The sequence below is a fragment of the Labrus bergylta genome, chromosome 7, assembly GCF_963930695.1.
Source record: "Labrus bergylta chromosome 7, fLabBer1.1, whole genome shotgun sequence".
In the NCBI taxonomy this organism is placed as follows: domain Eukaryota; kingdom Metazoa; phylum Chordata; class Actinopteri; order Labriformes; family Labridae; genus Labrus; species Labrus bergylta.
The window spans coordinates 28,999,639-29,025,000 of NC_089201.1; the positions used below are offsets into that span (position 1 = coordinate 28,999,639).

Consider the following 25,362-nt stretch of genomic DNA (forward strand, 5'->3'; position numbering starts at 1 on the left):
AGAACAACACAAATCAAGGAAAAAAGGAGGGAAGCAGGGTGGGAGGGTGAAAAAGGAGTAGCGGAGGTGGGGGATTGAGCTGCTGCTGTTTTTGTTTTTGACTGATTACTGCTATTAGACCTGGTAGAGGAGGGAGAGACCTGTGTAGTTACTGAGGGGCGGATGTAAGTGGATGCCATACCCACTGCCCGGCGTGCATTAGCGTTTTGAAACAGCTATTAATCTGCCATGGGGGCTTTTACGATCGGAAATAAGAACCGTCGGGGACATACTCTCATCTGCAGGCTGCATGGGGGGGGGGGGGGGTGATGAAATTGTGTGTCACTGTCGGTCGGCGCCAAGAGAAGCTGACGTTGACCAGTTGTCTCACCCTCAACAACAGATGAGTCTTTAATTGCACCAGGCAATGAAATAACAGGGATAGTGTATGTTACCAGACCCCCTCCTCTCCCATCCCCATCCCCATCCCCACTTCCAAACCCCCCCCCCACTGCATACAAAGTCCTTCTGTTCTGGCAGGGAACAGGTGCAATGTGGGAGTTGGAGTCATCAGATCCCAGGGTGGTGCCAAAGGGGTGTGTGGGTGCAGCTGCTACAGTTAAATGTTAATCATGTAAATTCCATATTAAAGACTGTGCCTTGATGCAAAGGCAAGTTGTTCTTGTTCCCGCTGTGCATACATTCCTTTTCAATTGTCTGCCTCCCCTTTTTAATGACACATGTTTGCATTGTTTTTTGCAAGATAATCTGATATTGTCTACAATATGCAATCAAACCATTTTCCTCTATCAATGACAAACTTGGGAAATGTTTCCTTTTAATCCCCGTTCTACCAATTTAAAAAAAAAACAATTCCACCAGACACAGATTTCAAGATCAACAAAAGGAAACTTTTTTTTCTTTCTTTCTTTGCACACTGATGGAATGCTCCCATTTTTTTGGGGCTCGGCATGACTCAATGGTGTTGTCACCACACAGCCATGAGAAAGACAGAGAGAAACAGATGTATTACAGAGAGATTTACCGGAGACAGTGTGACGCTTTGCACCAGTAACTGGACGCCTTTTGGGCACTTTTCCTGCAGGATATGTGTAAAAAAAATTCAATAATGAATTCAGTCACATCTTGTCTGAGTGAGAGCGAGTGTGTGCTTGTTAAGCTGAATCTGAGAGCTTAAAGAATAAGGATACAAGGACAAATTACAAGGATGTTTATCAATGAGTGGTATTATTTTACACAATACTTGCAACACCTGAGAGCCTCACACACAGCTACAATAACACAAACCTTACTAAAAGAAAGAAGATAAGCAGTTCCAGAGGAAGAATTTGCAAAGTCTGTTATGCTATATTAATGAAGGCCGTCACAAGGACAGAGTTTATAAGAAGGTTTCACACGACCGAGGAGTGTGAGAGATGGGTAGACAGATAAACACAAGGAGAGTTAAGGGAGAAGAAAAGTTGCCATGAAAGGAACCTTGTTCATGGAAATCCATGGTAACAGCAATAATGACTACCCAAATGGAAACAAACACAAAGAGAGAGAGAGAGAGCAATAATTGAAAATGAAAGAGGTGCCAGAGGTGAGTTAAGAGGCTGAAAAGCTTTAGCTATAAGGTCCAGGTTAATGCAGCAATAAGAGGTGGTGGTGGTGGTGAAGGAGAGGGTGGAGGGGAAGGGGAGAGAAGAGGAGAAGCAAAGGGGTGGTCTGTGGAGTGACATGGGAGGCAGGGGAGAGTCTCACCGCCTGGGAGACTCGGCACACTTAATCCCGCTGCCTGGGAGGGAGAGAGAGAGAGAGAGAGAGAGAGAGAGAGAGAGAGAGATCTCAAAGCAATCTAGAGGAGGGAGCAGGCAATTTTCAGGCTGATACACACTCTATGTTTCCACCACACACACACACACACCACAGCATGGCAGGTGGCCTCTGCCCAGATCAGTAGCATGTGGTTGAAGCCATCTTAACTGACTCTCTGAGGTTTTTGGAGCTGAGGTTTTTTGGGATCCTCCCTGCACTGTTGGAGCGTGAGCAGAGTTAGGAGCTTCACTTTCTTTCCCCCAGTGCAGAGAGACAGCACGCCAGGCACGAGGCTAGCCTACTCCTCCCCTCTCTTCCTCCCCTTTCTCCCACTCTGCCTTTTTTTTTTTTTTTTTTTTCCTTGCTTTTTCCTGGGCTACTGTCCAGAGAATGACTGGCTCCAGTGGACTTCAGAGGAGGAACACAGCCTGAGGAAACAGTACTACAGGAGCTCCAGCCCTTGCCTCAGCCTGCTGGGACAGAGAGGTTTTACAAATCAGCACCTCCTTTACCTTTGCGAGATTTCTTTTTTTTTTTCTGTCATCAGATCACAAGAGGACTGGATCTAAGCTGGGCGTACAGACAGAAGGACTGACATATGGACAGAGCAGTGGGCACTGCGGCATGAATGTAGCAACTGGACTTCCTCTCCTCTCCGTGGTTACTACAACCAAAACAAGGATAATCGTCAGATCACCTTCCTGTCCACTGAGGTGGTGGGTGGATGCAGCATTCAGCAGACTGCTATAGGGGGAACGCAGAGACTGTATAGAAGCTGCAGAAATACATCACCACAGAAAAAAAAAAAAAACACCTCCAAGCAGACTTATAGTTTGTGGAAACTTGTGGGGTAAGACAGTGGACTTTTCTCTCTTTTTCATGGACTTTGCTGACCCTTCTTAAGGGGACTTGCAGGATTTTCTGTTTCAAATTAATGTGAAGCGCTCGTCCCAACTATGATGGAAGAGTGCTTAAGGACTGTGAATCTGACGCTGATGCTGCTGTGTCTCATCCTGCTGGGTACAGCTCACAGCATCTACCCAAGGATACGACTCTCCCACAAAGGTAAGAAATCAAAGTGGGCGTTTCTTTCATAACCTTGAATCTGCTCTTGCAAACAAATGCAATTGCTCTGCTTTGTTACCCAGATATAAAGGGCAAATACAAGCCTTTGGCTGATGCTAGCTGACTGTTCAGAAGCATCAACTGGAAGAAGCATTTTCTGTTTTACTGCTTTCCATGCAGGTTGGGACTAAAACAGGTGTAACTGAGCAGAATGTTGATCATCCTTTACACTTCCACGCTTTATTTATGGGAGCACTGACTGCAACTTTTTTTCTTTGTGGTCGTGAAAGTGAATATTTCAAATAGTTATTTATACCTATTTTCAGGGTTTAACAAGTGATGGCACCCTCAAGTTAAATGCAAAGTACAAATATGTTTGTAGGTATTTAACTTGTGCAGAAAATGTATTGTAAACTAAATAAAGTCAGAGGAGGAGCATCCTGTATGCAAATGAAATATGCTGCAGGAAACCTTTATCATGGTGGTCATTGAAGATTCATGTTTAAACCTTAGAGAAAGAGAAAAGAAATGCAGAGTTGGATCTAATAGGCCGTCTTTGTAAATAAGAATCTGTTCTTAATGACCTGCCTGGTTAAATAAAGGTAAAAAGAAAAAGAAGAAAACTTTGTGAAGTTTGATTTTTTTTTTTTCTATGCATGCTGATGGTGAAGGAGCTCTCTCTCTCCACAGTTTGTTTTGATCCGTTGGACATGCTGGCTGAGAATACACAATGTGGCTTTCTCTCATGCCATAGTGGCAGCGAGATGGAGGATTTTTTTTTTCTCTTTTCAGGGGAAGAAAGTGAAAACTGTTTGTGTGTGTGTGTGTGTGTGTGTGTGTGTGTGTGTGTGGGAGTGTGTTATGTTGTGGTGCATGCAGTGGTATGTTGTCTGACTCTCGTGTATCTCTACCATGATAATGAGGGTTTTATCTTCTGATGGAAGATGACACTCTTGAGTAAACATCACTTTTTTTGCCTCACAGTTTCTTTGATCTCTATGGCAACAGAAGGTGATGATCCCACATAAGCCCGTTAGTCATGGTTGAATATAGGTGTAGAATTTGGACGGTCAATAACTCAAGTACGGAGCTGAGAATCTGCTATGACAGGTTTGCCTCATCAGTCATGAGGAGGGTTTGTTGTTTGTACTGTTTTTTTTTTGTATATGTTCCCTTTTTCAAATAGTGGAATTTGTCAGGGGCAACACAACAAGTAATTAACCCGTAGTTCTTCTGTGAGAAGTGAGGGGAATGGAGGACAAATATTGGTTGAAACGGAAAGCTAAACAGATGCTGTTAGTCAAAGAAGAACAAAGTTCATACATCAATAAAAGTGAGCGAAACAGTGCTGATGTGCTTAGTCATGGATGTCACATCAGTATTTGTTATTATCCTGACTTTTCTATATCACCCAATTCCTTAAGTGCCTGAGGGGAAAGCTGCTACAGTGATTGGCATCCCACCTATCTCTCTCCCCCCCCCCCCTCTCTCTCTCTCTTCCCATCCCCTGATACATGTTCTGGCTAGCACATAGCGCCTTGAAAAGACTGCAGTTGGATCCTATCATTATGGAATGAAAAACATCTAAGCCTTAATATATGCCTCATGGACTCTGCCGGTGATTTTTGCACACACCCTTAAGTTCACAAGAACTTAAAACCCACACACACACACACACACACACACACACACACACACACACACACACTACCACACGCACACTCCACAGACACACACTCACATGCACATCCACAGGCTGAGTAGTGTGAATTCTTCACACACCAGTGACTTGGATGCAGTTCAGGGAGACGGAGAGGGATGGAGTTTTTAATTATTCACCCTAAGGATTAAGAAAATATTACCATAACATCTGCTATCACAACTTTAAGATTCTCCTCTTTATCCGAAAGAGTGAAAGAGCACTAGATTATATCAGAGCTGAAATATTTTCAAACCTGCTTCTGGTTAGACACGCAGATTCCAAGAGCTGGATCAATAGAAATATCCGTTTTCTGGGAATTAATTCCTTTGGGCACTTCGTCATGTGTTTCAGGGATAATCTTCCTACCGTGCAGTATGGATCTGTGCATGCTTTGATGTTTGCTTCACCTCACACATGGCGTGGAATCATCATCAAACTCTCTTCCATCTTCTTGTCTTAGATCTTCGGACCAGTGAAAATGACTACTTCAATGTACTTTTAAGATGTAACTTTAACAACATGGAGTATAAAGTTATGATCACAGGCTGTATGTGGTCTGAAGAGACAGCTGACCCTTTGACTGCACAGCTTCCAAAGACCATGAACGTGGACCGGTGGACTAATGGTTATACACCTCAATTGCTTTGAGTTTTGACCAATTGAACTCTGATATCCCTGGATGAATTGATGTAGAAATGTCCTTCTTGAGATGTGCTCCCTTAGAGCAACAATAATGATGTTCTTTCGATTAAATTTAGCCATTGGACACACAAATGAGGCTGCCCTTTGCAGCAGTTTCAAATCCGGACCTGTGGAGGCCACGTGGAGTGAAATGAGTTCTTCTTTTAGGACATATATTCATTCTGCTGCTAATGAAGCTGTGGCACAGCTTGTAAGTGTCAGAGTGCCAGCAGGCTGCAGGTAGATTGCCAGGTTTAGATTCATGTTGCAGCTTTTTTCTAGCACCGTCATGCTTGGCTAGTGCTGCAGAGAGTGTGATACAGCAGTTTGCACATTAGAGATGACCTAATCAGATCAAAGTCACTTCCCAAAACTTCTTCTAGAAAGTTTAATATGCTGACTAATTAAGGCATCTTTGCAGTGACTTCTGAATGTATTAAATGTTAAAGACCAGCATGTTCATTGTAATACATCAGTGTTTAAGGATCGATTGAGATGATAAGTTCTGGGTTTAGGGAAGCAAAAAAAAATAACCTCCACCTAAATAGTCAAAACCTGCCTGGAACTGCTCCAGCAAAATGCACTTACAGCAAAAGCTGTATGGTTGCATTAAAATAATTGATAGTAACAAATTGCTGTCAAGTAGTTATTGCATAGCATACTCTGTAATCTGTTGCTCCCAAAAACATGTCTGAGTTCGGTTAAAGTTAGAACACCTTTAATAAACGAGCAGATACATATATATATATTTTTTTTACACATTACAGTACTTGAATTGCTCTGACATTCCATCCGCATGTCTGCCAAGAGGTGTTCTCTTTGGGCTCTCCCTGATCATTACATAAAGTTCAGAAGAAAAGATGTTTAAAAAGCATTCAGGCTCAACTTACTCAAATACAATACGCTTTCAAGGCTTTATATTTTGCATGCAGCCGAGGTACCTGCATGCGTGCACACAAGGATTACTCAGGTAGCAATTACTGATGTATGAAACCCCCCTTTGAGCTGTAATTTTAAACCTTCTTCTCCAGACAAGAAAAAAAGCTCTCTCTTTATTTTACATCCTTGGAATGATGTGGCTGTATGGTGACTTTCCTCTGAGGGCGAGATGGGGGAATACCAATGTGGCCTCAAGTTGTTTCTGACTGAAAGCTAATGTGCAAAGTGAGGCGTCCTCTTAAATGTCTTCATGTGCAGAGGCCTATAATTAACATTTACCACGTTGGACCATGGCCATGGGGCAGTCACAAGGCCTTATATCATGAACAGTTGGAAAATGGAGGGTATATGGTGATGATTATATAAATCACACCTTTTAGGTCAGCAAAAGGAAAACGGTATTTTTTCAAACCCCTTCCCCTTCCCCTCCTCTCCTCTCCACCGCTCTCCCTCGCTTTCTCATTTTGTCTGTGTACATCTCAGCGGCCTCTCCTCTCCCATTGTGTTATGTGTGTGCGCTCTCGATGTCATTAATGAGATGTCCAGAGGGGAAGGCAGCTGGTGAAACTCTAATATCCTTTCTGACCTTTTCCCCACGCAGGGACCACAGCGGAGAGAGGGCACGGAGTCCTCAGTGTACATTATAGTGATATTACAAGAATGATGAGTTAGTGAGAACTTCCAAACACAGAACTGCTCGGCTGAGATTGTGTATTGTAGACTGGAAGTTTAGAGCAAAAGCATCCCTTATGTCACTGTAGAGAGGGTTGGCTTTGGCTCAGTGGTAGAAAGGGTTGACTCTCAATTGGAAGTTTAGCGGTTCAATTCCCACTCCCACTGTTCATATATCAGTGTCATTTGGCAAGACCGTGAACCCCGATTTATTCCTTAAAGTCTTTATATGTGATTTTTCACTCTTAAATATAATATAAATCAAGTATATCCTCTGAAAATAACTCTGTGAGTCATGACTGTCTACAATGGGTGTAACACCCGAGTCCCACTGTCTGTGATGTTTTCAGAGTTTTCAGAGTCCTATCTTCACTTTGTTTACATCGCCAGGACGGCTGACTCCTCCCCTCGAGTATAAAAGTTGTTTAATTGAGGGACTAGAGAAAAGAAGAATAACATACTGTACTCACTGCTTAACTGTGTTTCTAGATCACGCTCATTTCAGGTAAATTTACATGCAGTGTGAAGATACCAGCATAATAAAGATCGCTAGCATTAGCATGCTAACACAACAATGCAGCGCGAGTTGTTTTGGTTTCATGCTGGTGCTCAAGGGCGACATCTGCTGGATCAAAAAATCACATATAAAGCCTTTAAGGCATTTTATGACGTTTGTGAACGTGTAGGAATGAGGTGAGTTCATACTGATAACACATGACATCCTCTATCATCAGTGTATGCTCTTTGATTGAATAGATGAATGTGACATAATGAGTGGACAATTTTTTTGGAACATCACTGCAGAAAACCTTTGGTCTAATTTACATTCGTAGTAAAAAGTGAATAAATGCAATAACTCAGGTAACAAAACAGCAAATGAATGTAATGCAAGTTTAAAATACCTCAATATTTTATCCCAATGCTGTTGATGACATTAGCTGATGAGAATGATGTTCAACTTTCCGGAACAATGGTGTAGTGATAAAAGAAACCCTTCTGACCAAGTATTTGTTTTTTTTTTGTTGGATGGACTTTGTCTAAAGTCAGTCTGGCAACTTCAGAAGTGCGTCATAAGTTGGGGTTGAAAGACAAAATCAAACAGCAGTGAGCTGCAAAGATTTGTAAAATGCTAAACAGTCGGCAGATGGAAGCTGAAACACTATTGGACAACACTAACAACAAATGAGAAACAGAACACTTCTTATACCAAAAAGCATGTCACTCTCATACAGATTCTGCACGTATAGGCCTAATCTGTTTAAAGAGATCAGGGTAACGAAAAATTGAATCTAACAGTTTGCAGACATTGCTTGAAACAACTTCTATTCCAAAATCAAGACTTTTGACATAAAGCTAAGCCCTTTGACATACAGTAAGCCACATCAACAGCCAATTCAATCGGACTCCAGGGTCATATAAATGCACGGTTGAGGTAGTGTAGTTTGGAACAGATGGGGATAGACTTTAATTAAATGTCAGTCAAAGACAGAGCACTACTTCTTTTACCAAAGCTTATTAAAACATGCCATATGTATACGTGAAAGGCTGCAGTGTTTGATTGAGAGGTATAATACTGCATCTATTGGGGATGATAAAAACACAAACTGTAAGTTTGCAGAGGAATTATTTTAATTCATAACATCAATCAGGTTAGAGACTTACATTTGGTCTTTATTTCAGACACAAATATTGCTTTTTTTCTCTCTCTCTTAGACACTCCATGTGGCTTTCATTTTGCTCTGTGACATCATTCTCCCTGCACACACACAAGAGGATAAGGGAACACAAGGCTGTGTGCTGATAATGACATGACACCCCCAGTTCCCGAGCTCCTGACCCCCTCCCCCCAGGGGCTCCACACTCACGACACACGGAGAACAGACTCTCTACTTATTGTGGTCGCTTTAAACTCAAGTTCACTCCAATAACTCTGTGCCAAAGTCCCATCACTCAGTGAGTAAGCCTCCATAGGATTACTGCTTTGGGAACATGGGTTTAATTATGGCACAAATATATGGTCAATACATCGGCAATAGATCATAAAATTATAGATTATTGAGTCTGTGTTTTTATGTTTCAGTGGGTTTCATTTATTTTGACTAAAAACATGAATGTTTCACCGCTGCTAACAGACTCCTGCTGAAAAGTAGGTTACACCGATTACACACACACACACACACACACACACACACACACACACACACACACACACACACACACACACACACACACATTCATTGTTCTCCCCCGGCACAGTTTCCACACGCGGATAACGAGGAGATCCCAAAGTTTATTTTGATTTCACTTCCCCAAATCTTCTCAGGCATCTCTCAGCACTCCTCAAGACAGCCGATGAAAGTGTCTGTCTGGAGGGAGTCCTTTTTTTTTCCCTCCCTGCTTTCCATTTGAAGTGGGATCACAGTATAGGGCTGTGTGTCTCCTTGGCTCAGTTGCTGATGGAGAAACACCCTCCTCTTCCTCTCCCTTCCTCTCAACTCTGTATAGCTGACGGCTAAGCAAATGATGAAAATACTTGGAGAGAGAGAGAGAGAGAGAGGAAGGAGAGGGGAAATGCGGAAATCCCCCTTTTCCCTTCTTCAGTCTGAGCTGTGGCTGCAAGTCTGCGACTGTCTGTTATACTGTGATCATAATGACAGGGGAGAAAAAACCTTTAAACAGCAATGTGCCTGCTGATCCGTCTCCCCGCGTGTCACTGTAATCAGATCCAACAATTGTTGCTTCACGACTCTGTAATCATGTGTAATTAAGCAACACCTTCTTTTATTATTTAAGTGATTATAGTTTATTTGTGTTTCCAGGTGGGAAATGGATTTTTGCTTTTGATTTTTAAAGGTCGGTTTGAGCACACATGCACGGAAAGGAAAGGAATAAACGTTCAAATAAATCTAGTTACAAAAAAAGTAGATGTATCTGTGTTGCATTTAGGTGCAAGAGGGCCTCTATGCATCTCCATGTGTTTATATGTAAATCTGCTCCCTCTCATTATTATTCAAGATGACAAGTGAAGACTGGATGGAAAAAAAACATCTGGAATATGTAGTGTTTACTCCATCTCTAGATATAGTTTTCTAAATCTGTCATCTGAATAACTGGCCGCAGATCTTACTTCATGTAGAGAAGGAGCTGATTGTTATGGAGCTGGCCTAACTGTAGTGGAATGTCCTTGTTCCAAGTTAAGCTTAATTTAGAGGAAACTGTGAGGAGATAGAGGACAGAGACACTGTGAATGTGTGTGTGTGTGTGTGTGTGTGTGTGTGTGTGTGTGTGCGTGCGAGTACGAAAAAAAGAGCTCCAAGTGTGTGTGTGGAATAGATAATTACAGGAAGCATGTCTGAGCCCTGGCAGAAACAGAAACACTGCCACTTCCCCGCACCTTCTGCTAACCTAACTTGTCGAGATCGAACGATACTCAAACAAACAGTCCCCTTGTCTCCAACACAGAAATCTTAATAGCGACTAAATATACACGTTCACCCACTCCTCTGTGGATACCTAATCCCATATTGGACAAATAAAACCCCTCGCACTTGAGTGACTGTTGCTGTGAGTCATTTAGAGAAAAAAAAACGGGATAAACACTCTCTCTGTCAATCTTGAAGCTCAAATACCAGTAAAAATATACAGATGCTAGAAAAGCAAATCATACAATTACCCCCTGCAGCCCCGTCATGTCAAGACTTCTTTTTCTTTTTTTGAATTGTTGACAGGTTGGGAAATGGGTAGCATTTTTTTTTTCCTCTCTTAGTAGTGCATGGGTGGCCCTAAAGTCTGCATAGATGTCACACAAATGTGAAGAGTTCTACCTGTTAAATATGAATTATTTTTCGCAAACTGCAGCTTGTCTGCTTGAATCAGTCTGAGATTTTAGAAAGGTGCTGCTAACACAACCCAGATTCCCCCTTTTTTTTTTTTTTTTTTTTTACAAGGACACCCTGTCCAACTCAGTCATGTGGTAATGAAAGGGTTTTTCAGACATAGTGCTGCCCAGAGGAAGTGCACACCTTTGAGCCCTTTAGCACTTTGTATAAAACCTTCATCCCCTAAACTGCCTCCAGAAGCTCCCGTGGAGCAGCACCCTGTCAGGTTCAATCAGCTAGACGGGTGTGTGCTGCTTGTGTGCTTGCTAACTATCCGTTTACCTGCATGGTCTGTTGTCATAGTGATGAGCATGTGTTTTTATGTGGAGTGACATGTCTGTCATGGACCGATGCTTCCTTTTTTGGTGAAGGATTTGAAATCACCTAAAGCAAAAGGGAGTGGAAGCTGATCTCAAACTCATCGGCTCATGGAGAGACTTGTTCTGTTTCCTGTTTAAAAAGACAGCTTCTTAAGAGACATTAGGTCACACTATGTGCATCAAATGACCCTCCAGGTGATAACAACATCTTTCCCATGACTCCTTTTATTATATTTCCATAAAGTACTTTTACTATAACTAAACTGTCCTTCTCCAGGGGCCAGCAGAGGCCTTCAATGCAATTTATTGGCCTGCTTTGAACTGCCTGTACTCTTCCAGTCCATCTGCACTTTAACTTATGATGAAAACAAGATGCACTGCAGTTCTTTTACAAAGCCAATGATGCTTAGAAATGTAGTTGATCTCAACTCATGAGCTGAAAGAGAGGCGGAGAAGGTGCCACATGAGAGAGTGAGAGAAGTGATGGAAAGATAACCCTGCTGCTGCTCTTTGCTATTCTCTCGGGGGACGCCATGAATCAGAAACACATGTTGCAATGTGCCCTTGGCCATGGGGAGCAGATGAGACTCGGGCCGTATGTTACCGTAGCGGTTAGAAATCCCTGGAGGACAGGGCTCTGGTCTAATTTGGTCTCGCTTAAGGCGCCAAAACAAGATGAGAATCCACCTTTGAAATGAAAGTCAAGCCTGATAGCCAGCTAGCAATCCGTAACTTTTTTATATAATTTCTTTTGTGTTTGTTTTTGTGTTGTCGTCTGCAGAGCTTTCACAGCTGAACAGGACCTGGGTGTTCGAGGGACATGGAGCAGCAGCTCTTCAGCCTCAGACCATGCTGCTTGACGAAGGCCACGAGAGGCTTTATGTCGGGTCTAAAAACGCTCTGTTCTCTCTTAGCCTGGACCGGGTTGACGCACACCACAGTGAGGTAAAGGCATGTTTTCATCTGTCCTCCTTGGCCTGAAAGGAAGTGAGACATATTAAATTGACACACCCAAAGAGCGTAGGTTAACCAAACTGAGGTTAAGCACTTGGCCATTTTTCTAATCAATGTCAATAAGGGTTCTTTGGACACATTTTTAATTATACATTTATGTGCACTAGAAAAAAAAACATTTCTGACTGTCTTTCTTTTTTTAATTCAGGATTTGATAAACCCTGTTGTGTCTTCTTTCAGATCCAGTGGTCCAGTACAGAATATCAGATCGAGGAATGTTTGATGAAGGGGAGGGAAAAGGTAAAGGACAAACTCTTATGGCTCCATACAGAAAGTGATAATTTCTAGGAGATAGCAGTACGACTAAGATGGACGATCAAGGCCACAACATAACAGATAATGTGAAGTAACTTGTGTAAAATAAATGTATGATAGAGGTAGAAAGTTCCATTAAAGATATGGATATTGTAAAGGTTGTATGGGTTTATTTATGTATCTGCCTGTGATCATTAACCGTTGTTTAACCGATGTGTTGACATTATTGATGATGCTGTAAAAATCCTGGCATTTTGCAAATCCACAATTATCCCTGCTTGGCCTCAATTTGCCCTCATGACCCCCCTACCCAATCATCTCTATCTCGTCCGACAGCCGGAGTGTGCTAACTACATCAAGGTCTTGCAACAGTACAACCAGACACACTTGCTGGTATGTGGAACAGGAGCCTTCAACCCAATCTGTGGATTTGTCACAGTGGGAAACACACAGCAGGTGAGTCCAAAGATCAAACAATTGTTTTGTATAACAACAAAAAAATTGAGTTTTATTCAAAGGTTCCTCCAGCCAGAGGGTTGGCAGTTTATATATGTTTTGGTTGCGATCCAGGTGGATAGTCCGTATGAAGCTGATTATTTCTCCACCTGTTTTAAAAACTGGGGTGAGCATCCCATGTCGCAAAGAGCTGGCAGCAATTTAAATCAAATGTTGAATATTTCTTCATTAAACAGTTGGCAACGTTTCCTACTGCTCCCCTCTCTACCTATACCGTTCCCTATTGTCATGACCGTGGCCAAAAACGTCTTTTTATATGTTTTCGGCCACAAGCTCCCACGACTGTTAGTTCAGCTTGGACTGCTGAGCGGTTAAACCCTTAGCACATGCTGCTGCAGTTGAGTTAATCGTACTAGAAACAACAGATGACTTGTTGAGCAGAGGAATAAGACAAGCGAGTAAGATAGGAGGAACTTTAACTTTCAACTTTATTTTATTTTCCCTGAGGGGAAATTTGTTTCAATTTTAAGTCAGACGATAGAGAATTATTTGACAAAAGCTGCTCCATCCATAATTTTTTTTAAAAGTGACACAAATACAGTCCAGGTAGGTTGGGAGAACAGGCCAGGTGCAGGAGCAGGTTTCTCATTTAGAGGTCAGTTGGAATGTGTGCGTGACAGCTGCTGGAAGGGTTTTTTGCGCGAATGATTGTGTCTATACAAAATTGCCTGCATACATTTGTGCAAGAATTTTTTTGTCCAACACACATCTCCAAAGATGTCAAACATGAAACCATCCTAGGTGTGTGTCTTGTCTTCTTGTGTTTGTGTCTGGGTTGTATTTAGTTAAGAGAGAGGGGAAAGGAGGAGGAGGTTTCCTCTCTGCTTTCCAGGTCGAGCAGTCAGTCACACCTCCCGAACGAAAACAACATTCAATCATTTCTCATATCTTTGGAATGCTAATAGAGTGACCAACACTGGATCAGTATGAGCAACGTAATCTCTTTACAAGACTGCCTCACATACATGTCATGCTTTGTGTATGGAATTTCATCTACCATAGGCTCAAGCTGAATAATATTTAGATAACGGGAAAATATTTCAGTAGAAAATTCTAGCGCTGTTAATCAAACCAACCAAAGACTAATAAAAACGATGTATTAATGCACTTCTGGCCCAGACGTCCAAAAAAGAAAGACCACATTTCATAGTCTTGCATGTAAATTAATATGGATTCAGCCTACTGTATTTTACCGGTTTCCAGTTTGTCTTTGATGGATCACATTAAATGATAGATGAGTTTAACCCACAATCTGACTTCTGTTACAGTCGTATGCATGGGTGATAATCCCAGCACGGTAGGGTTCCTGTAGTACTCATAAATCAATATATGACACCCCCTCTGATCTGCAAGTGACAGTCATAAACACTGTGACGGACCCGAACATATGAGCTGTGATTCTGCAGGGGGGTTTGGGGTACAAATGTGTGTGTGTGTGTGTGTTTCTCTGCCACCTGCTGTTCAGGGCTACAAGATCAGGAGAGTATAGAAGTAGTGAGTCATGATAGAAGAGCAGAACATAGTTGGTTTTACAGATTCAGACAACAGTTCCTCTTTTGGTCATCCATCACTCCCTGTCTCATTTATCTTCCTTCCTCCTACTCATCCATCACTTTCTGATTCCACATCTTTCAATGTCAGTGCTTCTCAAACATTGGGTTTGACGGATTTTGTTGACGCCTTTGCAAGTGTGCAGCTTCAGTGTGTTTTCTGTTCATACATATTTGTGCACTACTAGCTTTGCCTGCATCTATGTGTGTGTTTTTTTGTGTGCTGCCCTCAGGACAGGCACTTTGCTCTGGAAGACAACAGCGTTATAAGTGGAAGAGGACGCTGTCCATATGACCCCAACAGCCCCTGCACATCTACGCTGTCCAGTAAGACGCTGCTCACTCTATCACTCACCATAAGTTAAACTAAAAGAACAAATGTGAGACTTTCATTTTTGCTCTGAGCATTTCAAAGAAGACACATTTAGCTGACCTTTAATGAGGCAACACTGCCATCTTGTGGTTATGCTTCACGCCAGTATTTCATCAGTGTAATAGGATTATCATTGTTTTTGTATCATCTCTGTGTGTGTTTGGTATGTGTACTTTAGGGGGAGAGCTGTATATTGGCTTATACACTGATTACTGGGAGAACGATGGAGCTTTGTGTCGACTTAACAACCAGACCTACACACGCACTGAAAGAGACGACCGGCAACAACTCAATGGTACGTGTACAATATGGAAAATCATCTCATATTGAAGGTTAAAAACGATTGTATTCGTGGTTACAAATCCAAAGTATGTTTTCAAAAGTAAGTGTCCAGAAAACTGGATTCCTTTTCTGATCATGATCATAATTTTAAGTTTTGTACTCTTTTTTTTCCCCCCTTCCAAATCACAGTTGTATTATTATTAACAAAAATGTGACTTAGTGATGGTTCTACGTATGGAGCCATAAGCAAGGGTCGCTTTAAGTGTTAAATAACACCACCATATCTCCACACAAATGACATTTTTCTCAACCGTGCTTGACAATCTAGAATTATTTTTGATTTCCTACCATAAACGACCTTAATGAGATGACATTTCATCATTTCATTGCATTTCATTTTCAATGTATTTGTTCCGCACATGGCAATACACACAACCCTTTACAGAAAACGATTCACAATCCATGTTTGGAAATGAGCACGGAGAAGAACAAATCTTGTTTTGCCTTCCCTCACTCAAAGAAGAAACAAGTGACCTCTAGATGGTCTGTCCAGTGTTTAAGCACTTGGCAACAAATACCACAGCAATGAAAAAAAATCACACTAATTCAGATTCTTTGACTTTCCTTCCACATAAAGAGACAAAAGAACACAAAAAACACACAATTTCATACAGTCTAGTAATTCTCGCCTTGTACAGATGATATAATCAGTTTATAAAGGTTCCTTGTATGCTCCACTATACCTAACTGTCCTTTACTTGACATTTCATTTCTAGCCTTTTTGTTTCAAACGTTTCCTCCCACAGAACCTACATTTGTGGGCTCAGCAGTTATTCCTGACAACGATGACAGGGACGATGATAAAGTTTACTTCTTCTTCACCGAGCGTGTGGTGGATCCCGAGGGAGTGAACAAAGCTGTGTATTCACGCGTTGGCCGAGTCTGTGCGGTGAGAACGCTAACACTATATGGAGATATTTATTCTGAACATGCGCCAGCCTTTAAGTGCTGCTCTCACTTTCTATATCTGCCTTCATCTCTCAGAATGACCAGGGAGGGCAGAGGATGCTGGTGAATAGATGGAGCTCCTTCCTGAAAACACGACTCATCTGCTCTGTGGCCGGACCAAACGGCATCGATACACACTTTGATGAACTGGGTAGGACTTCAAGGAGACTATTGTCACTCTACAGTATCTTAGTACACATCTGCATCTGCCTACATTTAAGATATAAAGAGTCAAAATCATTTAACCTATCCTATGTATTTCTTGTATTACATGTTTACTCTAGACAGAGACACTTTACATTGTATAAAGGTGTGTTTCATACAGTATAATCACCTGTCTTTGAGGGAATCATGGGTAACACAGGAGGGCCCTATTGTGTGGGGAAGGCAGTGTACAAGCTGTGCTGACAATACTTACACGACTATTTCATTATAGGGAATAAACATGACATGATACCTCTGACTGGTTTATTGTTTGATCATGCTGCCTCTGCTCTACGGTTTATGTCTATTTGTTTATTCTCTCCTTGTTGTTTTCTCTGTTTTATCGCTTTTCTCCCCTATCTTAATTGTTTTCCTTTCTAAAGCCTCCTGTGGACCGGTGTTGAGAACTAGCATGTGAAAACACTTAAACAATGCATCTGGTTCGTCCAACGTATCTGTGATGTCCATGCCAAATAAAGTCTATTATTATATGTTCTGCCTGTGACATGTCAGACGTGCTGTCATCAGAACTGCTGAACGAAAACAACCATTGCCATTAGCCCACACTACTTTACAGTATCATTCATCTACATCTTTTTGTTATAAATGATTTGTTTTAAAGACGCCCAGCAGCAGAAATTACGATTTAAATAATAGTTTTGAAAAATGCTCTTACCCGTTTGGATTAATCTTATAGGAGAAGGAAAACATAATTTCCTTGAACAACATTTTAAAAATTCACCCCAACGAACCTGTGAAGCCTAGCACAAAATTATAGTGTAATTAAATTGCTCATGTTAACATGCTCAAAATTATATACTAACGTTTAGCATGTTTTAATATGTATCACGTTCACCATGCCAAATGTTGAGATATTTACCTTAGAACAGAAATGTTTCAACTTTGTGTGGCTAACAAACAACGACTAATTTCTACTTTTTTATTCTGTTTCAGAGGACGTGTTTGTGCTCAACAACAAGGAGAAGAAAAACCCGGAAATATTTGGCCTATTTAGTACAACCAGGTGAGTGGAGGATGAAATCATCTTTTCATCATACAGTCAAAATGTTTATGATCCATCACATGACTGATGGAAACCCTCTTTTACAGTGCGGTGTTTAAAGGCTATGCAGTGTGTGTCTATCACATGGAGGATATCAGAGCTGCCTTTAATGGTCAGTTCGCCTACAGAGAGCGGCCTGAGCACCACTGGACTCCTTATGAGGACAGAGTCCCCTACCCTCGACCTGGATCTGTGAGTTTCATAATAGAGAATTGTTTCATGGGGATTTCATTACTCGACGCGTCCATTATGCATTCACATCACTCTCCTTTAGTTCTGTGTTCACGCCTGACGTCCTCCGAGTGGGACAGTGTAGAGAGCATGTCAGACAGCACTTGTGAATGTCAGCACTGTTGTAGCTACCTCAGCGGGTCAGAGAGGGACAGACTGAGCTTCACTCAAGAATGTCAGCCCTTTTTTTGTTTTCTCTCTACACTGCAAAAAGTGCTCGGGCAATTTTTGACCATCTCCTGTGTCTCTGATCCACCGCTTCACTTCCTCTATTGCTCTCACACCACCTTCCTTTTTTTTTTTTTTTTTTTTTTTATGACCAATATTTTTATTGTTTTCAAATGTTTTACAACAGTACAATACCAGACAATAAATGATATAGAACAATACCCAACAAGGGTAACACAATCAATGCAAGACAAAAAAAAAGAAGACAAACAGAAAAAAAAAAACAGACCTGACAAACAAAGATTATAATTAAGTTAAATTAAATACAGGGATAAAGCAGGACGATTAAAATATATGTAAATAAATAAAAACGTAAAAAATAGAAAAAACAAAATTCCACAACCACAACATGATTATTTCAGATTAGGCTGCATGGAAGTGTTAAGTTGTTCACCTTTTACATCAAATTGTCACACCACCTTTCTAACAGTGTGCCAGTAAAGTGAACGGAGGAGGCTTCTCCAGCTCGAAGGAGTTTCCCGATGAGGTTCTGCGATTCATACGCTCTCACCCCGTGATGTATCGTCCGGTCTTCCCTCAACACCGCAGACCTGTCTTGCTGCAGACAGAGCCGGGCGGGAGGAAGCTCACCCAGATCGCCGTGGACAGAGTCCAAGCCCAGGATGGACATTACCATGTTCTCTACATTGGCACTGGTACATACGCCCCTTTAATTATTACCTCAAGCATGACTTTTGTTATTTTTGCAAAGTAAAAAACTCTTGAGAAACTTCAGCTCACACAAACACTCAATGCAACATTTTTGATGGCATATAAAAATGTATAAGTTAACACAATAGAGGATTTGTTGCTCTGAGACAGTTTGGAAACCTAAACTGTTCCACTGAAGGTGAGAAGGAAGGTGTTTTTTTTTTAGATATCCTGTAAAAGATCATGATAATGTGTTCTTTCATCAGATGACTCCATGGTGTTGAAAATTATCACTATCTACAACAAAGACACAGACACTATGGAGGAGGTGCTGCTGGAAGAGCTGCAAGTCTTCAAGGTAGTCTATGTTTAGCTACTAAATGTGAGAGCCAAAGTAGACTTTGTAACCAAGGAAATGTTGCTTTTATTGCACACATCTCAGAGTCCAATGTTGCTGCACAGAGACAATCAGAGGGTGTGTCTAGAAAAACTCTGATTGCTGATTTGCCTGTTTTCCATCATCAGAGGGGTGTACTGTAAGCATGATTGTGCAGCCCACCTGCGGAGAGATCTTCAGAAGGATTTGAATATATTGATTTTACAGAGATTAGTCACATTTCACATTAGTCTCTGCTGCCATTTAAATCTTAAAAAATTGATTTGAGGGGGATTAGATGCAATGAAGCCTGACTGGAGGCCTGCAGTGACAAAAACGCTTTTTTTTTTCTTGTTTCATTATTTTTTTTTCCAGTAAATGATGAACCATTTTTCATTTGTGAATAACAGAAGGTTCTTTTTGATTTGCAGGTGCCAGTGCCTATCAAAGAGATCATAATATCACCTAAAAGGGTAAGAGGACCGGCTGATTTTTTATAATCTTGTTCAATCATGCAATACTGTTTTTAAGCCACAAGATGTTAACATTGCAACACTTTCATTACTTTAAATCAAATCAAACTGTATTTGTATAGCACTTTTCATACAACGAATGTATCCCAAAGTGCTTTACATCAACATTTAATCAAACAGCAACAACATGACCCCCTCCCCCACCCCTATCCCACAATCCAAAAACCAAGGTAAAAATAACTAGATCAGAAAAAGAGGAAATGCTTTCATTTATTCTAAATGAGGAAACACACGAGGTTCAAAATGTAATAAAACTAGATGAAATGAGATTCAGTTAAAAGAAAGGTCTAAAAAGAAAGGTCTTGAGTGTCCCTCAGGTCTCCTGATAAACTGTTCCACATACGGGGGCCATTGTTGGCCATTATATGTATATACTGTACAGTATGTAGTGTGCTTGTTGCCAATGTTAAAATGGTTTAAAAGGGAAAAGAGGAAGACCATTTATATTAAACTAAATACTAATTCAACTTTCTGTTCCTATTGGTCCACAGCAACAGTTGTATGTGGGGTCAGAGGTGGGTGTGGCCCAGGTCAGACTGCATCAGTGTGACCTCTACGGCTCTGAATGTGCTGATTGCTGTCTGGCCAGAGACCCTTACTGTGCCTGGGATGGTGTCACCTGTTCCAGATTCTACCCTGCTGGAGTCTTCACCAAGAGGTAATATAGCACACACTGTGAGACAGAAGCCATCGTTTCTCCCTGCAGATGTGTGTATCTGTGTGTGTGTGTGTGTGTGTGTGTGTGTGTGTGTGTGTGTGTGTGTGGGATGCCAGCTGTTCACACCTTTACCAGTTCCATTATGGCATCTTGCCCTGAATGTCACACTGCTCCGAGTCTGTTTCATCCAGCCATTATCACCGTCTGTAAGATAGACGTGTCAGCCAGGTCTTACGTAAAGTCTATTAGCATGCACTTGATCACTCCTCTTCCTATTTCTATTTTTTCCTCTCTCCTTCTTCCTCTTTTTTTGCTTTCTTTTTTCTTTTTGCACTTCCATCACGTTAAAAATTACCCCATCTCTCTCGTTCCCATCTCAGTAGACGATTCAGGCGGCAGGATATTCGCCATGGCAACGCCGTCCAGCTGTGTAATGGGCTGCAAATTGACAGTAAGTGTATGAAATGACTAAATGATGTTTTGTTTTTGTATGTGTGCATGGAAGGGCTTGTGTTTATTTACCAGTATTGCAACATTTTGCCACACAATAGCACTGAAAACAAACACTTTGAACACTCCATGTGTGATTGCAGTGGAATTGAGAGGATGTTTTTCTTCTGCTGACAGTAGATACGGGTGGAATAAACCATCCAATGTTTTTTTTTAGAGAATAAAAGGTCACGGTGGTCTCTTGTTCTCTATTTAACTTCACTATCTTTCATGAAATGTTTGTTTTTTTGGTGTGTAGATGAACAATGGCAGAGAGCAGAGGAGAGGTTTGTTTACGGTGTGGAGAGCAACAGCACTTTACTGGAGTGTGTCCCCCGATCACTTCAAGCCAAGGTCCTCTGGTTCTTACAGAGAGGGGAAGAAAAACACGAGGTGAGCAAAAGAAAAAGGACTAAAAAATGAAAATGTATTACAAACAAAAGAAAAGGTAAAGATAAATATACGCTGCAGAGGTAAAAGATAAGTTGCAGAGGGAAGTTGAATTCAGTTCAAAAATAATTCAGGAACTTTCTTCTTCTGTGAACTTTCACAGAACTTTTTTTCTTTTTACATCTAAAGAACTGTCTAGCCATGCAGATAGAGCAAGTCTGACTTAAAGATGAGATTTCTGCTACTACTTCAGTGCAGTTGGGCTAAATGGAGTTACATTTCTAAATCTAAAAAATCTATTTTTAAAAAACTATACTGTGCAATCTATCTATTTTAATTTTAATTTTTCTTTTTTTTAATTTGAATTGTACTGTGTTCATTTTTTGTTTGCAATCTTTGCTCTTTGCTGCTGTAACACTGTAAATTTCCCTGTTATGGGATAAATAAAGGATTATCTTATCTTATCTTATTTGTGGACCTTAGAGGATTAAAGTAATTACACGGACGACTTTTGTCCCAAGCTTCTGAGAATGTAGTGTAGTGTTTAAATCTGAAATTTCGATGAAAAAAGCTACACAAATAAAATGTTCCTAGTCTTGGTTGAAAAGATTAAGCAGTTAAATGTTCCTGAAAATGTTTTATTGTTCGATCTTAAACATTATAATTAAACAGCCGGTGTTCATGCTGCAATTAGAAACGTGGTGTTTAATATACCAGGTTCAGTCAATAAATCAATGTATTGTGATTAGTAACAAATTCCTTCCAGTCCAGTCATTAATTCTTTACTTTATTTGTCCTGTGGGTGTTTTCATCAAACTCCTCATGGGATATGAGAAAATGCAGCGTCTGAGCTGCCTTATGAATCACTTGGCTTTTTTCCCTCCCTGTAGGTTCGAGGTGATGAGCGGGTAATCGTGACTTCCCACGGGCTGCTGTTTTTGCAAGTGAGAAGCTCTGACGCTGGTGTGTACGTGTGCCAGACCGTCGAACATGGTTATGTGCACACATTATTACGCACCACTCTGCACGTGCTCAGAGGAGAGAGGGTGGAGTCAGCAATACACAGAGCAAACGACGGGGAGGGAGAGAAAGCCGCAGCTCTGTGCCAGTCCTTCACTGGCCTTCCTCCTGGCCCCAGCGTCAGCCCCAGGGTCCTCCTGGTCCCCTCCTCGGGCCCGGGCCCCAACTCCAGGCTGTGGTACAAGGAGTTCCTCCAGCTGATTGGCTACGGGGACGCCCAAAGAGTGGAGGCGTACTGCGAGAGAGTGTGGTGCTCGGATAAAAAACGCAAAAAGGCCAAAAAGAAGTACGCTCCTCCTGCCGGTGAGAGAAGAGGGAAGGGGAGGAGGGAGGAGAACTCCCACCGAGCACCCAGGCACACCTCGGACACCTGAGGAGCACACGCTGACTGCACATATACACACATGCACGCACACATAGAGTCTAAAGGTCAGTGTTCGCACCATGTAAAAAAAATAAGGTTTCACTTTGCTTTAAAACAAGTGCAGTAACAGTAGAGCAACAGTAGCAGGCTGTCCTGCTATTATACCTCCATTTATCACTCTCTAGTTAGTATTTTACAAAGCGGTGTTTTGCCTTTTTTTGTGTGGTGTAAACTGATTATCTGGTGCAGACACTGTGTAAGCACTTAAAATGTCAGTGTCAGCGCAGAGCAGAGCAGAGCAGAGGCCTTGGTAGGAGATGGACGACTGATTAAGCGGCGTCGCCTCTGATCTGAAGAGACAGAATACAACAAATCAGCTCCTGTGGACTGACCCAGCCTGACTCTGGTGTCAATCAAAACACACACACACAGACTGCTACCCTACACCTCTGCTCCAACTCTCATTCCTTGACTCAACATGACAAAACCTACATATATATATATATAAATATCTACTATGAGAGAATAACAACATGTTAAAGAAAAGACCCTCTAAGCTCTTTTGGTACTATAACTTATTTTCTATGTCTCTACTTTGAGTTCTGTTGCTGTTTAGATGTCGTAAACTGGAAAAAGTAGTGCTGATGTTTTTTGTACAGTTAAAATAAGCCGTGAGCTGTGTGATACTGCTAACTGTATAATGTGGAAACTTAGGGTTACATTGGCCACAATGCATTCATTAAGATGTTGCAATGCCAATAATAATGGATTATATGAGGCTTGTTTTCATTATAATTGGGCCCTCAATGGAAATAAATGCTACTTTGGAGCTTGTTAAAACAGTTAAGAGTCGATGAAAAGAGCTCCTTTAAAGGCTTAATATGTGATTTTTCACACTTAAATATAACATAAATCAAGTATCTCCTCTGAAAATAACTCTGTGAGTCATGACTGTCTACAATGGGTGTAACACCCGAGTCCCACTGTCTGTGATGCTTTCAGAGTTTTCAGAGTCCTATCTTCACTTTGTTTACATCGCCAGGACGGCCGGCTGACTCCTCCCCTCGAGTATAAAAGTTGTCTAATTGAGGGACTAGAGAAAAGAAGAATAACATACTGTACTCACTGCTTAACTGTGTTTCTAGATCACGCTCATTTCAGGTAAATTTACATGCAGTGTGAAGATACCAGCAGAATAAAGATCGCTAGCATTAGCATGCTAACACAACAATGCAGCGCAAGTTGTTTTGGTTTCATGCTGGTGCTCAAGGGCGACATCTGCTGGATGAAAAAAATCACATATAAAGCCTTTAAGATGTTGCAATGCCACTATAACGGACATATGAGGCTTGTTTTCATTATATTTGGGCCCTCAATGGAAATAAATGCTACTTTAGAGCTTGTTAAAACAGTTAAGAGTCGATGAAAAGTGCTCCTTTAAGTGGTTATTGTTGTCATTGTAAGTGTCTACATTTACAGCTACAGTTGTGATCAAAGGTACCAGCAGTGTTGTGTGTAATGTATATTTTATTTATGTAAAAGTGAGGGTGGTCGTTTGATGCCAGTATGGAAAATATAACTGTCTTTTCAAAAAAGTGACTTGTCTCTGATGTCCCCCCCCCCACCCCATTTCCCCTCTTTCCTGTCTCCTCTCTCTCGCTTCCTCTGTTTCTCACCCTTAATTTATCTCCCTTCTGTTCGACTGTAACAATGTTGCAAATGGACTTTATAATTAACACTACACGCAGCACATTTCCTTCAGATAAAAAGGAGGAAGAGATGTTGGGTTGACCATCCGAGCGTGTCGTCAGCAAATCAAACAATGAACAACCAGCTGAGATCACAACAGAGAGAGATGTTTTCTTCTTTATCCATACTGTGCCTTATTTAACCACTAAGTCAAAATGTATAGTTTTGACTTTGCTGTCTTTTGCTGAATCATAATGTGAGAATAACAAACAAACAAACATGAATAATGATCTCTGCCGCTCATCACTCTCCTTGAATATCCTCCAACTGAGCTTAAGATTGAGAATGTTGTGTCTGCTATACCCTTTATAAATAACTGCCATTAAAAAAAAGATGGGCCATCTTTCGCTGGTGTCACCTCTGTGGTTTAGCAATCAATAACGACAAATACACACACACACACACACACACACACACACACACATGCACACATTGCGAGAGACTTACCCAGTGAAGCAGAAAAAAAATGAGGCATAGAGCCTTGATATAAACTTAGATTACAACCGAAATCAACCTGAATAAACTGATGGATCTTCTGTTCTAATTTAATTTAAGTTGTACTTCATCACAGAGGCAAACATTGTACTGAACTTGTTTTGTTTTTCTGATAATATTGAACACACCATATGGCAGTAAAACACAAAATCTAATTCAACCATCAACTACTGGTTATGTTTTTGTTTTTTTTTCCCCCACAGTGGGATGCCCATGAGGACTCCACACTCATTCAAATTCTGGTCTAGGTCTATACCTGAGTCGGTGGGGTGCTGAAGGCGTTCTAGAATGGAATGCATGCTTGCTGATTTATTCCACATGGCTACCATAGCAACAGGCTCTGAACCAGTTCAGCTTCACTCCTCATCAAAGCTCTCTCGTCTCTCTCTCTCTCTCTGTCAAGTTGGAACATTGTTACTCTGGCCCCTGAGTCCCTCCAGCTACTGGTCCCTGCAGCAACTCATACATCACACTCTCGTATATGAAACTGGTCCTCTTAGTTAAGCTTTAAAAGGGGGCTGTCTTTTTCTTCTGGGACTGGAGCTGGCTTTTTTAGCTGGATGGTGCTTCTGACCCCACATGCAGATGCCATCTGATCAAATTTGTTTTTTTTTGTTTTTTTTGCACTGATGCAAAAATAGAGCTTAAATCTGGAGCTGCACTTTTTTTTTCCACCAGAATCATACATTTGAAGCTCCAAGAGACCAATTTAGTGTAATGAAATGTTGTAAATCCACCCATTGATCCACAAAAGGGAGCAAAAGGTTAAAAGCCATCAAATAAACGGACTGCCGCACATTTTCCCATCTCCTTGAGAAGATGACAGTGCTTATCATTTTTAGTCTTTTTTCAGGGCCTC

At 41.3% G+C, this 25,362-nt stretch overlaps 1 protein-coding gene across 2 annotated transcripts; it reads left to right on the forward strand.

The window, feature by feature from the left end:
* The first annotated feature begins 1,808 nt into the window (after positions 1-1,808).
* Positions 1,809-24,355, forward strand: sema3e (sema domain, immunoglobulin domain (Ig), short basic domain, secreted, (semaphorin) 3E). 2 transcript variants are annotated; one of them, XM_020652457.2, is made up of 17 exons: positions 1,809-2,862; positions 11,836-11,999; positions 12,249-12,308; positions 12,660-12,779; positions 14,623-14,716; positions 14,941-15,057; positions 15,851-15,993; positions 16,089-16,203; positions 17,211-17,280; positions 17,367-17,511; positions 18,209-18,434; positions 18,696-18,787; positions 19,237-19,278; positions 19,830-19,996; positions 20,380-20,447; positions 20,745-20,878; positions 21,766-24,355. In XM_020652457.2, exons 1-17 carry the CDS (start codon positions 2,754-2,756, stop codon positions 22,267-22,269), a joined length of 2,370 nt encoding a protein of 789 aa, XP_020508113.2. In that variant the 5' UTR covers positions 1,809-2,753; the 3' UTR covers positions 22,270-24,355. The 2 variants fall into 2 exon arrangements, with proteins under 2 accessions (XP_020508113.2, XP_020508112.2); XM_020652456.2 differs by having other exon boundaries at positions 1,810-2,862; positions 20,377-20,447.
* Positions 24,356-25,362: the final 1,007 nt, after the last annotated feature.

Coding starts and splice junctions, on each gene's coding strand:
- sema3e (XM_020652456.2), top strand. CDS start 2,754: ATGATGGAAGAGTGCTTAAGGACTGTGAATCTGACGCTGATGCTGCTG. Junction 2,863..11,835: donor GATACGACTCTCCCACAAAG/GTAAGAAATCAA, acceptor TGTCGTCTGCAG/AGCTTTCACAGCTGAACAGG. Junction 20,448..20,744: donor TAATGGGCTGCAAATTGACA/GTAAGTGTATGA, acceptor TTTGGTGTGTAG/ATGAACAATGGCAGAGAGCA.